Source organism: Rhyacophila brunnea, unplaced genomic scaffold, assembly GCF_057557595.1.
Source record: "Rhyacophila brunnea isolate RB1 unplaced genomic scaffold, BYU_Rbru_1.0 scaffold_13, whole genome shotgun sequence".
In the NCBI taxonomy this organism is placed as follows: domain Eukaryota; kingdom Metazoa; phylum Arthropoda; class Insecta; order Trichoptera; family Rhyacophilidae; genus Rhyacophila; species Rhyacophila brunnea.
In genome coordinates, this window is record NW_028232785.1 from 18,571,113 (window position 1) to 18,590,042 (window position 18,930).

Consider the following 18,930-nt stretch of genomic DNA (forward strand, 5'->3'; position numbering starts at 1 on the left):
TATAATAATTATATTGTATTATATTAACATTAATAAAAATTGTTAGTAATGGTTTTATACTTGGATTATTTTTTTTACAACACATATACATAATTTCTCCTGATACAATACTCTCTTTTGATATCGTAGTAGGGTGGCCCTCGACTTTAAAATAATTCGTTATTTCGTACATTTCTTACAATGTAGATTCTTGTTGATAATGCAAAAACTGTAATCTACCACGCAGTTGCTACTCTCTCCTCCGTTCCCTGTCACCTTCTCAAATATATAAAAGGGTGGTATTCGACTATTTATATATATATAACAAGTTTCTAAAGAAACACCCGTTTACTTTATTACACCCATTGATAAATAAATAATATTTTAATGTACACTTTCTGAGGAACTAATTACGTGTGAAAGTCGAGGGCCACATGTATTAAGTATAGATATGGCAGGCGTATGTACTACTTACTTACTAAATAAATATTGTTTGTTTACATACTGCATACATAATATATTAGTGTAAAGCAAGTATGAATGCAGTCAATCAGTCATGATGACCTAGTCTAGGTGAATGCTATTTTGATATAGTTAAAATATATAGATATTATATAATGAATGTATGATAATAGTACTTTCGTCTGGTTATTCTCCAATAAAATGTTGGAAACATCCCTATTCATGGCCGGCAACATTGATGGAAAAAATATAAGACAAGCTGTATGTTTGCGGTGTTTTTTCAATCATTTTCCTACACCAAGGTTTTCTTCAATATTTTTTATATAAACAAATATGAAACAAACAATATTTAACTATTACCTCTAGGCCGGGGTTGCAATGGTGTGCTCTCGGCTTCTTCCACAGGATGACGCCTTGATATTTTACGTGCTGGAATATAAACAAGTTTTGTACTATAGTTGCATAATAATCCCAAACAAAATAATATACCTACTGTTCCATACACACAAACAACATTGTAATATTTAAATTATATATTCTTACCGTCAAAATCTTTGTCCGGTTGACAATTGACTTTACGTATATTATCTATATTTTATGCAATTGACATGACTGGCAAAATTGTAGGTTAAGTTTGGTTACGTTTGACATTTATATAAACAAAGCTCGCGCCGTTCGTGTACCAGAGACAACGCGGCACGAACATGGCCGATTTTAACCGAAGTCAGAAAATCATAGATAATATACCAGCAAATAACGTACGTACTTCACGCTGCAGTTAGCCGTTTAAACCGGATATGAAAGTTAGCTGCCGCTTAAGTGATAATATCTGACAGTGTGCCTGAATAACAAATGTGTTAACTTGGAACAATGGTAACATCGTAAATGTGCTAAAGTGATAATTGTTAAGAATAGGCCTACAGGTTACTGAAATGAGATATAAAGATTTTCTCGATCTTCAGTTCTTAGCTGATACCACAATGAAAAACAGAAACACGGACGAAGAGGGTAACAGACTTCATGGCCAAAAATGAAATGCATGAAATTTGAGAACGGTCATCCTGGTATAATGTTCTTTAGGTACGACCATTCATCTCCGTACAAAAGATTATTGTTGGTTGTTAAAAATTTTAAAATCCTGCATTTGAATGAGACCTCTATAAAATAGGATAAAGAGGAAATCCTTAAAATTAATAGGTATAAATTTTTGCCCAATTCTAATTTATTAAATGATCAATTATATTTTGTGTCTTCTCCGTTAATATACCCTATTTAATATTTGGGATTGTTATAACATAACTTTATAGGCGGCTCTTGTGGTGCAGTGGGTAAGGCGCTGGCCTTCCACCCGAGAGTTCTGGGTTCGATTCCCAGTCATGACAAAAACATTTATGTGTTTTTCTCAAAGCCTGGGTGTTTGTGATTGTTTAAAATTACTAACAACCACCTTGTACGAAAAAGCAAGGACATGGTTATTAATAATTCTAAAAAAACAAAAAAACATAACTTTATATATTGTGCATTATTTATTATTTTTATTTAATTTTTGTTGTAATTTTTTTTTGTATTCGATCTTATTTCAATTGATAATATTGTTTATTTTATTATTTTTTATTGTAAATTTTGACTAATCATAAATATTTCTTGATATTAATGTTATTGTAAGTGTTGATTTTTTCATATTTTGTGTTTTGTTAATATTTTAAAATAATTTGTTTAGTGCCCCTGATGTTGTATGAAATATTAACGTCCAACCTCATAAATTTGAAATCAATTTGTTATTGGGAAGGTATTACTGGACGGATAATTTATGTACCTATTGTAATATTATTTCTGTCGCTTTGGATTTTGTTTGATAAATATTGTTTTATAAAAAAAATGTCCCTCTGAGGCTCCTAATAAAAATGCGAGTTTTAAAATGATAAATAATACACTATCATTAACACACCTTCCACTAACGTAATGCATAACTCAATTCTAAATAAAACATTTTATGTAGGTATATTGGTATACCACCGATTTTGTATGTAGGAATACCTAGTCTGACTTTGAGAACTGATGAAAAATAGGAATGTAGGTATATTTATAAATAACGGTAATAAGTAATGTTTTTGATTTTCGAAATTTTTATAATTCAATTCGAAACGAGAAAGGGCTTATAATTTATTAGGGGGTAAAGAAAACTGGGATCTGATTTTGACAACTGAACAGTAGGACCACTGGTTTGAGAAATATGCTTGTGCAAAAAGAAATGCTCGGGCTTTGTATCTAAATATGGCTTTGGTCTGGCCCGATCGTCTCAATCACGATTGCCAAAATCAATTATCTATGGTTTACCGGGATCGTGAGCAAATTGGAACCAATCTTATTTCCGTCTGCCACGATTTCTGTAGATGCAAGCGAAGATTGCGTAGAACGTAGGAAAATATCCGAAGCACCCGCCGGCTAGGATTGGCAGATGAGTTTTACGTAAAATTGTGAGGGATAACTATTCAGTGTAGCTACCAATCTAAGGAAGAAATAGTTTTCGGTCAACCTGTTTTTAATAATAGCAATAGTAAGTTTATTATAAACCAATCATAAGCAAGGACCAACGCGATCGAATCGTTGCGTGTAATACAAACAGTGTAAAGACGTTGGTCGCGACGGTCAGCGTGGATCGTTGGATCTGCGCGTCTGCCAATTTAATTAGGCATATCAATATAGCACATTAATAGTCAGCCGCAGCGCTTATGGTATTTTACAAGAAAACACAGATAACTGTAAAACGTAGGTACAAATCGAGGGGTAAGTAATTGCCAATAGGCTTTTTATGGGATCAGGCTCTATCCAACTCGTTTATTTTAATAAGTAGGGGAAGCTGTTGTACCTCGGACCTATTTTCTGTTTTTGATTTTTCATAAATTACTGGTTATAGGTAACATTGCCAACATTAGTTAGTTAGATTTTAGCATCTGTTGCGCATGCTTTGATATATGTTTCAAATTAAATATCTTGATATTTATGGTGATTTTAGGCCGTATAAAAAAATGTGAATTTAGGTCCAAGGTACAACAGGGGTGTTGTACCTCGAACATATGGAGGTTGTACCTTGGAAATACATTTAAAAATCGTGATAAGAGGTCATTTAGGTACCTATGCTAAATAAAAACACAGATTTATTAAATTCGCAGGTTTTGTATATTACGATAAAAGAAAGAAGTTTTTTACAAATATGTTTTATGGAACAAAAGAACATTTTTTTCATAACAGTTATACTTAATCATAAACCATGATTATCTTAATTAGACTTAGGTAGATATTATACTGAATCGTTTTTAATAATAAAACCTCAATTATCTTTTCCTTATCACCCTAATACTTGACCATTTCCTTAACTTGATAAATGTAGATTTAGAATTTAGTAAATAAGTAAATTTAGATTGGCATTCTTCAGGTGGTAGAATTTTCTGGATTATGTCATCTCAAGGATAATTCATGGAGTCGATGTTCTCCGACCATTTCCAACCCTTTAGCGATTATTGCATTGAGCTAATCTTGGCCCCATCCTTGCTTATTTCTAGGATCTTTCCTAGAAAATAATATATATTCTCTTTCATAAAGAAAAATTACAAAATCCCCCACTTGATATTCTAAATTCAGTGTAGATTAAATTTCATCTGGAAATTCTTGAGGTCCTTCTGAATCGCTGGAGTCTTGCAGTCCAAAATTATCAGCCGATGACTCGGTGACTCGATGACTCTTTTCACCAGTATGTGTCATTTTATGTCTTTTAAGACAACTATGTAGCGAGCATCTGTACGTACACATATCGCATTTATAAGGTTTTTCACCAGTATGTGTCATTTTATGGTTTTTAAGATGACTAAGTTGCGAGCATCTATATGAACATACATTGCATTTATGAGGTTTTTCACCAGTATGTGTCATTTTATGGTTTTTAAGAAGACTAAGTCGCGAGCATCTATATGAACAAACATTGCATTTGTGAGTTTTTTCACCAGTATGTGTCATTTTATGTCTTTTAAGATTACTAAGTAGCGAGCATCTATACGTACACACATCGCATTTATAAGGTTTTTCACCAGTATGTGTCATTTTATGGCTTTTAAGATGACTAAGTAGCGAGCATCTATACGAGCACATATAACATTTATAAGGTTTTTCACCAGTGTGTGTCATTTTATGTATCTTAAGATTACTAGGTTGCGAGCATTTATATGAGCATACATTGCATTTATAAGGTTTTTCACCAGTATGTGTCATTTTATGGTTTTTAAGATGACTAAGTTGCGAGCATCTATATGAACATACATTGCATTTATGAGGTTTTTCACCAGTATGTGTCATTTTATGGGTTTTAAGTTGACTTAGCTTCGAGCATCTATCCGAGCACATATCGCATTTATAAGGTTTTTCACCAGTATGTGTCATTCTATGTATCTTAAGATCACCAGGTTGCGAGCATCTATATGAGCATACAACGCATTTAAAAGATGGATGACTTAAGTCATCAATTACATCCGTGTGATTCAGTTTGTGACTTTTTAGAGAACTTACACATCCAAAAACAGCGTTACAAATGCTACAAATTAAATTTCGTGAGAAATGCGTTACTCTTCTCAGAATGAGTCTAAGTTCCTTAGGAGTATCTTGATCTAGGATTTCTTTTTTCAAGTTTTGCTCATCAATCGTAATGTCTGAGTACTGTATCATTCCATGAGGTGAGGATTGAGGACTTCTATCTTTATCGTGATGCCTTGTGGAAAATCTATTAGTAGAAACCTAGAAAACCATACAAATCTAATGTAAAATTACAAATTTTTACCTACGGTTTTATACTTATCAATTTGGGTCACTTTTAGGACGCTTTTGCCTTTTGGCATTTATAGGCATTATAAAACAGAGATGACGAATGGTGAAAATGACGAAAATAAATAATTTAAGAGCCTATCTAGGTATTAAATACAAATCAAATAACGGTGTGATCCGTAAATCGATAAAACAAATGCACGTGAATTTAACATAAAAACAAATACATAAAACAGACTATAATACAATAATCGTGATACAACCCATGGTAGCTATGTATAAACAAAATTATTATATTTTCGAATGAAAAAACTCAGATAAGATAAAGTGGATAATTGACTAATGTAAATTAAATTGGATTGGTTTACTCCACCAATGTAGAATGTTTACTTCTTATATTAATTATTGATAAAATAATTTTTGATCACCAGCACTACGTGGTGTCGAACAGTTTTGCACCATTTTCGATGACAAATATTGTCATTGTCATCTAGTTCCTAACTATATCGCGTCAGTATGTGATTCGAAAATGTACAGAATGCCGTAATGTGCCGAAAGGCGGAACCATAATCACAAAAAATACTTTTATTAGTATAAAATTGACTGATTGATCAATAGTTTAAACTATATTTTAATATCTCGTCGGGCCCTTGAAAAACCGTTATAAGTCTGAAATTATGCGTTTTAAGTTTTATTCGTTTTGTATAATAACATTTTTTGTGCATGTCTAGTGAAAATTTCAGGTCTCTAGCATACAAATTGACGAAGTTAGGTTTTCTACTAAATTTTAAATTTGTGTTCACAAAAATTTCCGAAAAGTATAGTCATATTTAAATAATCAACGTGTCGTGCGCTCTTTCTTTCGAATAAGAAGCTCATAATACTTGCTATTACGCTCTTTCAGGGAAATCTGAATAGACGCCATGGTTTATATTGATGTATCAAATAAGACTCGTAATTTGTTTTGGTATATCTTCGAAAAAGGTTGATATTTGCAGTATGTATAACATGTGTTACGCCGAATGTGCGAAATTGACTATTACATGAAATGAGAAATATTTTGCCTAAATCATGAAAATGCAAGCCCGTTGCCTTATCCATGAATATTACAATATATCTGGCGAGTGCGTGAATTCGGCAGTAATTTTTCTGCCTAGTTCATACATTGGTCAAATTAGATAGTAGCGCTACGGTGGTATTTTTTGCAAACAAACTAAATGTGTCAAATGCTCATGCATTGGTCAAATGTACGTATATTATCTATGGTCAAAATAGATGATTGCGCTCCGGTGGTGTTTTTTGCAACTAATCAAACTAACCAAATGTGTCAAATGTCATTGGATTATGATATAAAAATATACCAATCAATAACTACAATGACGTTCATATCCATTTACTATGCGCAAAAAAAACTAGAACTATAATATCATCTCTGTTCTGGAGAGTAACTGGAGAATACTAGTTTTGAGTAATTTGACTTTGAAGTTGTTAAAATGTTTAAAATAATGGTCTATCATGTGAGTTTATTAAGTAATCGTAAAAAGGATGACTTTAAAATAAAGACTGTTTATTTATTAAGAAGGTTTCCAGACGGTAAAGTTTGAAATAAGGAACATTTTGGTATAACTAACTCAATATGTAATATTTTCGAATTAGTGTCTTCTGCCAGAACAGTGACGATATGATAACGGAAGAATTTTATTAAAAGGTATTTTCGCGATTTGATTCGTGCTTGGGTATCAATCGTGCAATGGTCGATTGTATGTTTGTGATAGTTTGTTAGCTAACCTCAAAATGGACATTCAGTTAAATAATTTAATTCATAATTACAAAACCTAACCAAACCTAATAATATTATATTATGTCCAATTATAACTAATTAAACCATCCGTATTAAATTTACCTTTTCTTCTGTCATGTTGACAATTTAAGAATTCCATACCCTGGCGAATTCATGTACTCGGCAGAAAATTGACCTAATTCATGAATAAGGCAACAGGCTTGACTATTACATGAATTAGCCAAAAATTTTGCCCATTTCATGTAATAGTCAATTTCGCACATTCGGCGTAACATATGCATTATTAATTAAAAACTGGTCAGTAGCATTATATCCGAATGTGAAAATATTATATTACTTAATAGGAAATAAATTCCTCGTAGAAAACAAATTATTTTGCATTACATAACTTAAATATCTTGTCAATATAGCATTTTATTATAAATCTAACTATCTTACATTCGACTGATACTACTGGATTATTGCATTCATTCAACGGTCGTTTCATCTGCGATATATTATGTCCGGCCCATCCCAATTTCAGGGTTGGACCATACCTAATTACGTCGCAGACTCTTGATTGCTCATTTATTCATTCGATCCTTTTTCTGTATTTGTGTGTGTTCGTCAACATACACGTCATTATCGTGGCAAATTGTGAGAATCTTAATTTTTCGGGTTTTCTGTTAATTAACAAGACATACAAATTTGAACGCTTACATTGGGAAGCGAAAACACATGTTGACTAAACACCCTGCTATTTAAACTCAACAGAAGGTTCAGTTCAAACGTTTTATGCACTCTGCCGATAATTTTGATACGTATTATACCACCATATTGTATCCTAGTATACACTAATAAATAAATTACTCTTGAAATTATTACACATTCCTACAAAAATAGTCGGTAATGTTATTTCTAAATTTGACAATTTTTATTATTTAATAGAAAACAAATACCTAGTAAAGATACTTAATTTTATTATTTGTGTAATGGAATACATAGTAATTTCGGACTGATATTTATGACACAAACAAGTTAAACAGGTAATCCTTTTTATGACACTTCGAAATAGCGAGTTCTTACGAAAGACTAATAAAATTTCGTGAGAATATTACCTTTTTATAATAATATTATGACTTCGGCTGAGATAAAAATAAATTCAAACATTAAATTATTTAATGTGGGCCTAAGTACAGCACATGTACATAATATTTTTGCAAATATGACAATGTAGCCAGTATTGTTATTGAATTATCACTTTAAATATTTCTCGTAGACAAAATCATTAAATTTAATCACTTCTAAGTATCCTTGGAAGATAATTTTATATGGCGGGATGGCCTAAAAGGATTAGACGGGCTTTAATAACAAAAAATTTGACAGACAGCGTTTAAAAAATCAGTCTTTAATCGTTGATAAACAAAATAATACCTAGGTACTCAAATGACTATGGTTAATACGATGCACCGTGTCACTCAACCACAGGTTATTTTATCAATAAATACGTAGGTATTAATTTTTGCGGTTTAACTGATTTAATTAATTCGAAGAAAAAACTAATATTCAAACCTTTTTTGTTAACGTCGATTTTAAATATTGTCCAGTTATTGTTGTTAGCTTTGAACAATGGTCGTGATTATTTCCGTTTAGAAATTGACTGCGCATTTGTCAACAAAATTATGAATACACTCGCATAAACAAAATATTAGGAATCTATATAAGTACCTCTTTTACGTGGACACTATTTTTGCTGTCGTCTTCGCCATTTTCCTGTTTGAACGACACGTCAAATCGACTCTCTCTGTTGAAGTGATTTACGTCAATCGATTGGTATGAAGCGCCTCTGATTTTCTCCGCCGTTTCGTCAGGCAATATTGATTCATCGATTGTTTCTGTTTTTACTTCCATTTCATGTGTATTTGATATCAAAATCAGTAAATAACTTCACCAACGCGTGCGTCTTGCCTTATTCAATGGCGTAGACAAAATGGCTCCTCACCAGTGTTGCCAGGTTTACTGAAAATTCAGTAGATCTACTGAAGTACTGATTATTTTTCGAAATTCATGAAATCTTCTGATATTTGCCATAATTGTAAATTAATTGACGATTCTTTTAATAATAAACTTGAAATGATTTGCGCACGAACTTTTTTGATGTGATACACTTCTAAATTGACGTAGGAAACATTGTAACTTTACCCAAGAGCGCCATTTTACCTGTGAATATCATCAGTGTTTACAATAAATTAATATAATTAGTTATTGTTATTCTAATTAGTTTTAAATCATACCTAATATACTACATTTTTCAAAATTTACTGATATTTTATGAAATCTACTGATTTTTTTGTCAAAATCTACTGAACTTTTAAATTTTGACTTGGCAACACTGCTTCTCCCTGCCTTCCATATACATCAGGAGTTCGTCCACAATTTTCAATTGTCTATCCTTTAATTATTATAAAACATTATTCTAATAAATCATGAATCGAGACATGATTATGTTTTACATACCTACCTACCTATTAGATAAACATTTCGTCTATTTATTATACCTACCTTTCTAATACCTACCCACATCATATTTTTATTATGACATAAAAAAATATTAGGTAACAAAATTATTACATTATTTTGGATGTTATCATTGTATTATTAGGCGATATAACTGGCTTTGCTTTACATTTTTTTACGTTATGGGTTATTGGCATGCTATTACCTATAATGGTTACAACATGTGCATGCTATTAATTATTATTAACACTGCGATACGGGTTATTATAAAGATTTTTTAGTTTTGAGCTTCTTGCATAATTTGTAAAAAGTCACTTACGGGATATTAACATTAAGACATCGTTAGGTACTTCCGCAGTTTGTTTAATTAGATGGACTAATTTTTTACAACAAACGAAATGATTTTTTTTGAATTCTTCGGTAAGCATTTTTGGGTGCAGGAGGCACCTAAATAAAAAGGGTCTCGGAGTTTTTCAAATTCCCCTTTATTTTTTTCTGAGAAACAAAAAACCTATACATTTTCAACAGAATATGACAACGCGTACAATATTTTTTTCCCAAAACCTACTATAATATGGAGACTCTGTACTAAATTATACTTTTATAAGATGGCAACACTAGTAGGTCGTATAATTTGTCTATGGTTGTATCTTGGAATCTGACGTCTAATGGGCGACTTGGTAGCAGGACTATCTGGCAACGTAATATTTCGATTAAATCCGTAATTAACGTTCAAAATGGATATAAAAGTAGAACCTACAGATGATCTGACATCCGATCAACTCGCGGAAGTAGCAATCGATAGTGAAAATCAATGGGATTATTTCAGCGAGACCCACAATGATGTTAATACAAATGTCAGTCGGCATGATTTATTATTTGTCAAACAGGAAGAGCTTGCCGTGGAATATGACAATCAGGATACTACACAGGTAACGGCAGACAGCATAATATTATAATGTGACATTTCAGTTCTGATTACGAATTGAAAAGTACAAGTTTTTTTTTAAATTAATTTATCCAATTATAAAGACAGTTTATCTTTAATATCTCTTACTCAGCTCATATATTCTATACAAAATACTGCTATTGGCCGCTACGGTAGCTATCGAGGGTATTTTTGTATCGAAGTATTAGCACTTATAGTAACAATTACAATAAATTAGTTGCAATTGTTACAATACGTGATATGTTTTAACAGCACCCCTCTGAGTGTGCTAAATTTTAAAACGAGACCGTTTAGACGAAGTCGAAGTATTAGCAGTTATTGTAACAATTATAATACTTTGATACAAACATATGAAAAACTACCCTCGATAGCTGCCGATAGCAGTTTTGTGTATTGAATAGATGCGCTGATGTTGCTTACGTATACAGTTGGCCGTATCACTGTTAATCGTGATCTCTTATACCTGTCGAAATATATGGCCGTAAAGTGGTTTGATCAAATTCATGTCTAAATTATACAAATTAACAAGGGAAAACCTGAATAGATAGAGAATAGATATTGTTAGTTATCGCGAAATACAATCTCTCACAAAACCGAATGACACAATTATCTTGGACTCGCGTTTGTTTTTTTTATGCCGATTTAAAAATGAATTATGTCACTTAGCTTGTTCACTGCCAAATGAAACGCGTTATCTGGGAGGAACATCTTGTTGGTACTCGAGCGTGAATCGTGGTGGGACTCGCGCCATCTGCACGAGGCTGAGCTAGTAGTTCTCAAATTGGGGGGCACGGCTCCCTAGAGGGCACTGGAGCTCCTGCTAAGGAGCCGCGAAATATTTCAGTGTTTGGAAAAAAACAACATAAACGTGATCACTGGACGATCCTGATACAAATCAATCGAAATCTCGTTGCCGAATTTTCACAGGATCACAATATTTTATCCGATATGGATAATTAATAATCTACTTATTATAAATTATCGATGTAAAAATATGCAATCACACCCCTCTCATTAAATTGTTTTTATAGGCAGTAGCTGTAATAAATTTGAAGTTCATTTTTTTTTGCTTTACAAGCAACTTCATGAATTTTTCTATCATTTTTAATCAGTGACGTCCCTAGACAAAATTCCGCCCCTAGGCAGCGCCAAAATGTCGCCCCATTTTTTATCATCCTTTCATGATTTAAATATCTGAGAAATGTGTTGAATGTATACATTACTAACAAAATATTTACCACTGTATAGTAATTTACTATATTGCGAATAAAAATGCGAATAAAAATAAAAATGAGTAACTGGCAAAAATATTTGGATAAATTAATTGGGTAGGTACATACTTACCTATGATTCAAATAAATTCGCAAATCTGCACGTATCATTGCTAGTCATCAAGGACGTGACGTCCAAGCATAACGGAAGTAAACTAGACATCGTGAAACCGACATTAAAATTACAGTCCTGGTAAACCTTTTATTTTAATTAACACATTCTGTATCCAACCAGTCAGCTGATTTTTTTAATGGATATATATTTCAAATATTAATAGGTTTAGGTACATATTTTTATATAATATACCTAATGATTCTCCTCGATTTGCCGCCCTTCGAGTAACTACCGCCCCTAAGCGACGCTCAATCTGCTTACCCCCACGGGACATCACTGTTTTTAATGATAATATACCGATAATAATAATTAATGGAAAATAAAGTACTGTTTTTTTTTTCTTTGTTGGTTGGATTTTTTTTTCTTTTTTCGGGGGCTTTGGTATGAAAAAGTTTGAGAAGCACTGGTCTACGCCACCTCATCGCAAAAAAGAAATACCTTTAATTTACATGTAACAATTAAAGCTGTATCGCCATATTTTTTTTTTTTTTTTTATGTTTACAGAATGTGTTCATCGATACGAAATTCATCAAATCAGAAGTCAAAATTGAATATCAAAAGAGTATACATGACGTCGCAGAAAATAATCGAGAGTGTTCATGTTCTGGAGGCGCCTCGACGAGCTTCGTGAGTGTTTTGTTTATATATATGTGTTTTTTGATTCTGTCCCATGCAGTTACGTCCCTAAGCAGATCTGGAAGGCCGTCAACTTTTACGGGGTAGTTGTCATTATTAAATCAGTTTGAGACTTCCAATGCTACGATATATAACTGTTTTTGAACAGACTATATCTTATCCTATCACCCTGGCAACTGGTTTTCAAAACACTTTCAGGAAGAAGTTACGGAAAAGTACTTGTAATAGCGTCGCTATAGGATTGGTTTCCCGAATATCCGTTTTTGTCGAAATCGACCTTTTAATGCAGAGTGTTTTTTTGTATCTAATTGGACTAAAACAATCCCTTTCTTTAAATTACTTTGTAATGGTAATGAATACATCATTCATATGCTGTAAAATAACAATTTAAATATCTACATGTATTTAAATATAGGATTATGAAATTTGTTTTTCGTCTCCAGAACATTTGGTCTATTCGGGAAACCAATCCTACAGCGACGATAGGTCACCGCCATCTTTAGATTAATAAAGCCTGAGCATAACTTTTTGCACAAGCAACGAGTGGACCACTTTTCAGCTGTCAAATCAAATATATTAACTATCAGTGTTATTTATAAATAATATACATTCCTGTTATTCATCAGCTGTCAAAGTCAGACTAGTCCTTCACACAAAAACCGGTGGTGGGTAATATCGATTTCCAAAAAATATGTAACATTGATCTGTGCATTACATATTTTGTAGAAGATGCAGTGGCGTCCCTAGACAAAATGCCACCCCATTTTTATACAGTATTTTTTATCATCCGTGTCGTTTATGTTCACAATGGACGTCGAAGGGCGACGGATGTAAACTAGACTTCGCGAACCCGACAAAAAAATATAGTCTTGTTAAACCTTTTATGTTAATTAATACGTCATTTTGTTTCCAACTATTGAGTTGAATTTTTTAATGGAAAGATATTTTCGTTATTACTATTTCTCTATGATCCAAATGATTCTCCTCGATTTGCCGCCCTTCGAGTAACTGCCGCCCCCAAGCGACGCTCAATCTGCCCACCCCCACGGGACGTCACTGAGAAGATGTGTTAATGCTAGTGTATTATTTATCATGTAACTTATCTATTCAAATCAAACTATTCCCTGCGTGGACACGACAGACGCGTCAGTATGAGCACTCTATAGAACAATGACAGTTCATATATAAACAACAACGGGAGGGGCGGAAAAAGTAGGACCAGTCGTTGTGAATGTATCGGATTTCTACTTTAGTCGGCAATGAATACGTTCATGCCCCGTGTGGCTATTGGGTCTTTTTTTGTTTAGAAGAGGGAATAGGAATAATATAATATATGTGAATAGATCACAAGGAGTTGACAACTTATTTACGATCTGTATATTATGTGTAAATCAAACAATAGGTACATTTATTTTGAACTTTGAAGATCTTTGGTAATTTTTAATTTGTTGTATTATTGTATTTTTATAGGTTCCATTCATAATCCGTGAGATAACATCTGATGTGAGTGGTAACTTTTTAAAAATGCCTTTTTATGATGTTGGGAAAGCACCTCCATATATAAAGGTGGAAGATTTGGACGATGGAAACCATTGTAATTGTACGTCAATGGCTGGTGCATCAGATGCTGGTTACAGTGGCAATGATAATCATGATATTCTGAATATGAAGAAAGAACCTGACATATCTGAGTTTCATCAATCCACGAATCAAGAAATTCAAATTGACAGAAAAGACATAAAGCAAGAGATAGCTTTGTCATCCGACAAGGAAGTCAGGTTAAAAATACATAGAGCTATATTTTGTGAAAGGAATTTTGTATGTAATGTATGCTTTTCTTTTTTCTCACATGAAAACATTTTAAATGACCACAAAAAACAATGTAATACGATACAAAGTATGAAAACCTCTTATTTTAATATTCAGAAAATAGTTGATGTAAAAGAAAAAAGCTTTTATTGCGACTTATGTGATTACAAATGCAATCTAGCTTATCTTTTAAGAAGACATAAAATGATTCACTGTGACGAAAAACCTTTGAAGTGTGACTTGTGTGACTACAAATGCATAAGATCTAGTTCTTTGAAATTACACCAAATCAAACATAATGGTGAAAACCGTTATGGCTGCGATCTCTGTGATTACAAATGCAACCAACCGAGATATTTAAAACGACATCAGTTGATTCATACTGGCGAAAAGCCATTTAATTGTAAATTTTGCGATTACAAATGCAATCAAGCTTTCGTTTTGAAGAGACACAGCATGATACACAGTGGAGAAAAGAGCTTTCGCTGCGATTTGTGTGATTACGAATGCATCACGTCTGGTTCGATGAAAATACATAAAATGGCACATAGTGGCGAAAACCCATTCAAATGTAACTTATGCGATTACAAATGCAAACAATCTGTTGAGCTGAAGAGACATATAGGGGTTCACACTGGCGAGAAACCGTTTAAATGCGATGTATGTGACTACAAATCCAAACGTTCTGCTGATTTGAAGAGGCACAAAAAAATAATACATAGACCAACCCAATCGAATTTGGAAGACTCTCCGTTAAGCGAATCCGTTGACACCGGTTCATAAGAAAAAACTAATTATAAAACTTATGTAAAATTCATAAAGCTTTATCTATTAGGTATATATATATATTAGCTATGCCCAACTTGTTGATCGTATCATGAATTTTAGTCGATCTGACCATAAGAATTAAGTTGTATTATAATATATCGGACACCCTGAAGAGACTGGTAGTTTTGGGTAGCTTCTAGGGAAGGCGAAGCAGAGGAAGAGCGTCTGCGCGATGGAGCGACCAAGTGAAAGAGCTGACTGGGGGCACCATCCATTCTGCCCTGAGAGAAGAGGAAGATCGAGAAAGTCTTGGTCGCTTCTTTGGCGAAATTTAAATGTGGTCACAATCATCAGCCATGACTGCACGACCAAGAAGAAGAAGAAGATAATACAATTCATTGTGAAATTGATAGAAAAGCATCTACTTACCATTTCTATGTTTATTTCCCTAACCAATTACTTGAAAATCATTTTTAATTAAACAATGGAGAGGCCCGCATGCATTTCGCCGTATCACTTGATTCGTATTGCATTACTTACGGCCTGCCATAACTACAGTAAGAGAAAAGTCTGGCTATGCGTTCAAAAGGCAAGGTTCTAACAAGAGAGGGCGGGTAGGGATGGCAGGGTTTAGTCTAGGGGCCTGAATTTATGGCGGCCAGGCTGTGCAGGTTCACAATCTAAGTATGAATAGAATACAAAAGTTATTATATACAGATCAAATTCTGTCTAGGTACCCACAGAAAAATTAAAAAAAATAAATTGTTCCCATCATATGGATCTCGTTATTTGTAGTAGGTCATTGTCGACTATTAAATTATGATAAAAGGTAACATTTTCTTACACATTAATTTAAAAAAGTCGCCTGCAACTAATTTCATTACTACTGTTGGTGTTCGATGTGTGGGTTATGGTGTTAAAGATGATGATGAAGAAGTCGAAGATGTATACAGGAGCGAGTTTTATTGTAGCGTAACGATCGGTACAATAGTATAAATACAATGACAGTACATATCATCTACTGAGATAGTTACGAGCCAGGTACTTAGATTCGGGTGACATTTTGATAAACCATTATTCGTTATTTATACAGTCAAAAGTAATACATAAACATTATATTCTAGTACATAATTATATTGAACGAGTCAGCGGTTTAAATACGAGTAGCATGTGAATTTTATTTATTATTACAGTCATAAGATAATAATATGATACTATGGGAAATGATTATTAAACTAATTTTCCATTGCGATACCGTATTTAATATCGCCAATCAATCTGCTGATCCAGCTAAAAGTTGCTTACTGGAATATGATTCGCTGGGAATATATTATTATTACAGTCGAATAATTTGATACATTAAAAATAGATATTTGATCACTAATATACTGACAGCTACAACGTATATTGACATTCAAATGAAGATATGTTGCTGCATGGTGTTTGATTGTATTATAGTCCCTTGGGTTTCGTGGAATACCAGTTAAGAAACGCTGCTTTAAAGAAGCATACTATCTTTATTAATTGGTAGGGGTTGGGGACGCTAAAAATCATTGTCTGGGGGTACCTAATTATTCCAATATACAACTTAGTATTTTCGCGAATTTAAAAGATGTTGTAATTGTGATCTCTCGGTATCCTCAACAGTGGGAACGTGTAGTATATCACTGTCTGTTTTAATATTGGATAGTGTGATCGATGTCTCCGCCGAATCTTAGGGGTACATTGGTACGACCGCGTTACAAACACCTGAGTTCGTGAGCAGACACAACAGCCTTCGGTCATTGAAGTTATCACAAAGAGACGCTTTACGTGGCTGGGACACGTATTCCGAATGCCGCCAAAGAGTGCGACACTTCGTACTCTTGTGGCACAGCCTCAAGGATTCCGTCGCCGTGGCCAGCCCTCTCTCACCCTGCAGCGGTGCTACAAGAGATACCTACGTGCCGCAGGTTTGACATGGCGGGAGGCGCAAGAGTTGGCGATGGACCGAGGGAAGTGGCGCCAACTTCCCTTATGCCCCAATGTTGGGACGTGACAGGGTGGAAGAAGAAGAAGAAGTGTGATCGACTATAATCCATCCCACGATCGATGCGTTTAGGAATAGTAGAACTAAAAAACTAAAAGAGTAAGCCACTGATGAACCGTAGTTTAACCATTATCGATATTTTCCCCTTGTCTGAGTCGTAAAGATCTATCTCACTCAATGACATTATTAATGGACAACGCACTCAGTACAGTAGCTAGCGAGTAAATTCATAGCGATATTCGAATATGTATAGGTAGATGTCGTAGACGCAATTTCCATTATGCGATATCACGCATCGGGAATTTATAGCTATATGACTTTTATTGTAATGGCGTTAGAACAGTGTTTCTCGTGTCAATGTTAATTTGAGCGAACCCGTTCGAACCAAACCATTCGTCAGACCGACAAAAAGCATCGGGACTTTATAGCAATATTACCTTTATTGTAATGGCGTCAGAACAGATTATGCCAATCGGCAGACCCGACAAAATGTGAGTGTCATTTTTTTTCCAGATGCATCGTCCATATTAATGTCATTGATCTCACTGATTTCTGGTATTTTAAAAGGCTGACATAGCGTGATTCAGCTGCATTTGTAAATTGTAATCATATTTAATATTGAATCACTCTGTAATCATTATTTTTAAATAAATGTTTATCTTCGCCTCTTAATGTTAACAATATTACTTTTAGTATAGTATGGTGTATTATTCGACTTAAGATTATAATTCTTTTCACAAATAGAGAACTTGAAAACACCTCAGATATATACTAATACCTACGGGGAACTGACTGATTCCCTTCAGGTCCTGGTATTTTGGTGGGTGGTGAGAGACATTTTATGACCATGCGCAGTTTAGAGTCCTTCCGGTAGCGAATCCAATTAACTGGGATAAAAATACTAATTGATTTTCAGTTTACTTTGGATTAAAATAACTGGTTAACGATTTTAAATAGTTAGATTTTTAAATAAAATATATATTTTTTTAAATAATTAATTATGCATGATTAATTATTTTATAATAGTTTAAAAAATATTGAAAAATTAACGTTTCAAATAAAAATACAAATTTAGTAATTCAGTACTTGTATTAGTTTAATATATCATCCGGGGTCGATCCACTGCCGGATGAAGGTCTCCACTAGCCACCTTCTTCGCTTCACTTTATGCGTTTGTCTATCCGTCTATCATATTATATAACAATCGAAAACATTGTCTAGACTCCAGACCAGGGGTTCACAAACTTTTTCGTCAAAGAGAAAATTTTGAAATCAAAGCAAAAAAATAAAAAAAATATTTCATTGTGAAAACTTATATTTTAAACTATATATACATTATTATTACTCTTAAATAAAAAATAGTATTTTAATTTTTTCACCATTTGATTTATGCAATAATTGTTTATTTAAAGCTAAATCCTACAATCTAGGCTCAAATTTTGTGGTGTGAATATACAAAACAGATGCGATATGGTTGTCTGTTGACTTTCATCTCAAGGGCACACATGCTCAGCGTAAGTCAAATGGAGCTTTTATGGTATTTTTAGAGCATAACACTGGGCATTCCTTAAACGTTCTAAATAATCTATTTAAATTATTTTAAAGCCTTATTATCCATTATATTTATTTTAAATATTTAATGACTGCATGAAGTATTTTTATTACATAAAATAGTATCTTTAAATTTGTTAATCGTGCCCATTTTTTGAATAATAAAATGCCTAATTCTTGTCAAATTTGTCATCACAAAGATTATAAAATATAATTTTTTATCGTAAATATGTCACTATATAATGTTAACAT

General features: G+C 33.2%; 1 protein-coding gene across 2 annotated transcripts in view; it reads left to right on the forward strand.

Annotated features, from left to right (window-relative positions):
• Window positions 1–10,210: 10,210 nt before the first annotated feature.
• LOC147076768 (uncharacterized) overlaps window positions 10,211–18,930 on the forward strand; it is a 32,458-nt gene continuing 23,738 nt past the window's right edge. Inside the window, exons 1-3 of one of the 2 annotated variants that reach the window (XR_015069702.1) lie at window positions 10,211–10,482; window positions 12,390–12,512; window positions 13,992–15,872. Coding sequence is in view for 1 of the 2 variants with exons in the window: in XM_085941353.1 (XP_085797479.1) it covers window positions 10,288–10,482; window positions 12,390–12,512 (318 nt within the window). In the remaining variant the exon portion in view is untranslated. Of the gene's footprint in view, window positions 10,483–12,389; window positions 12,513–13,991; window positions 15,873–18,930 lie in introns of those variants that run through there. The other variant, XM_085941353.1, reaches the window with a different exon arrangement.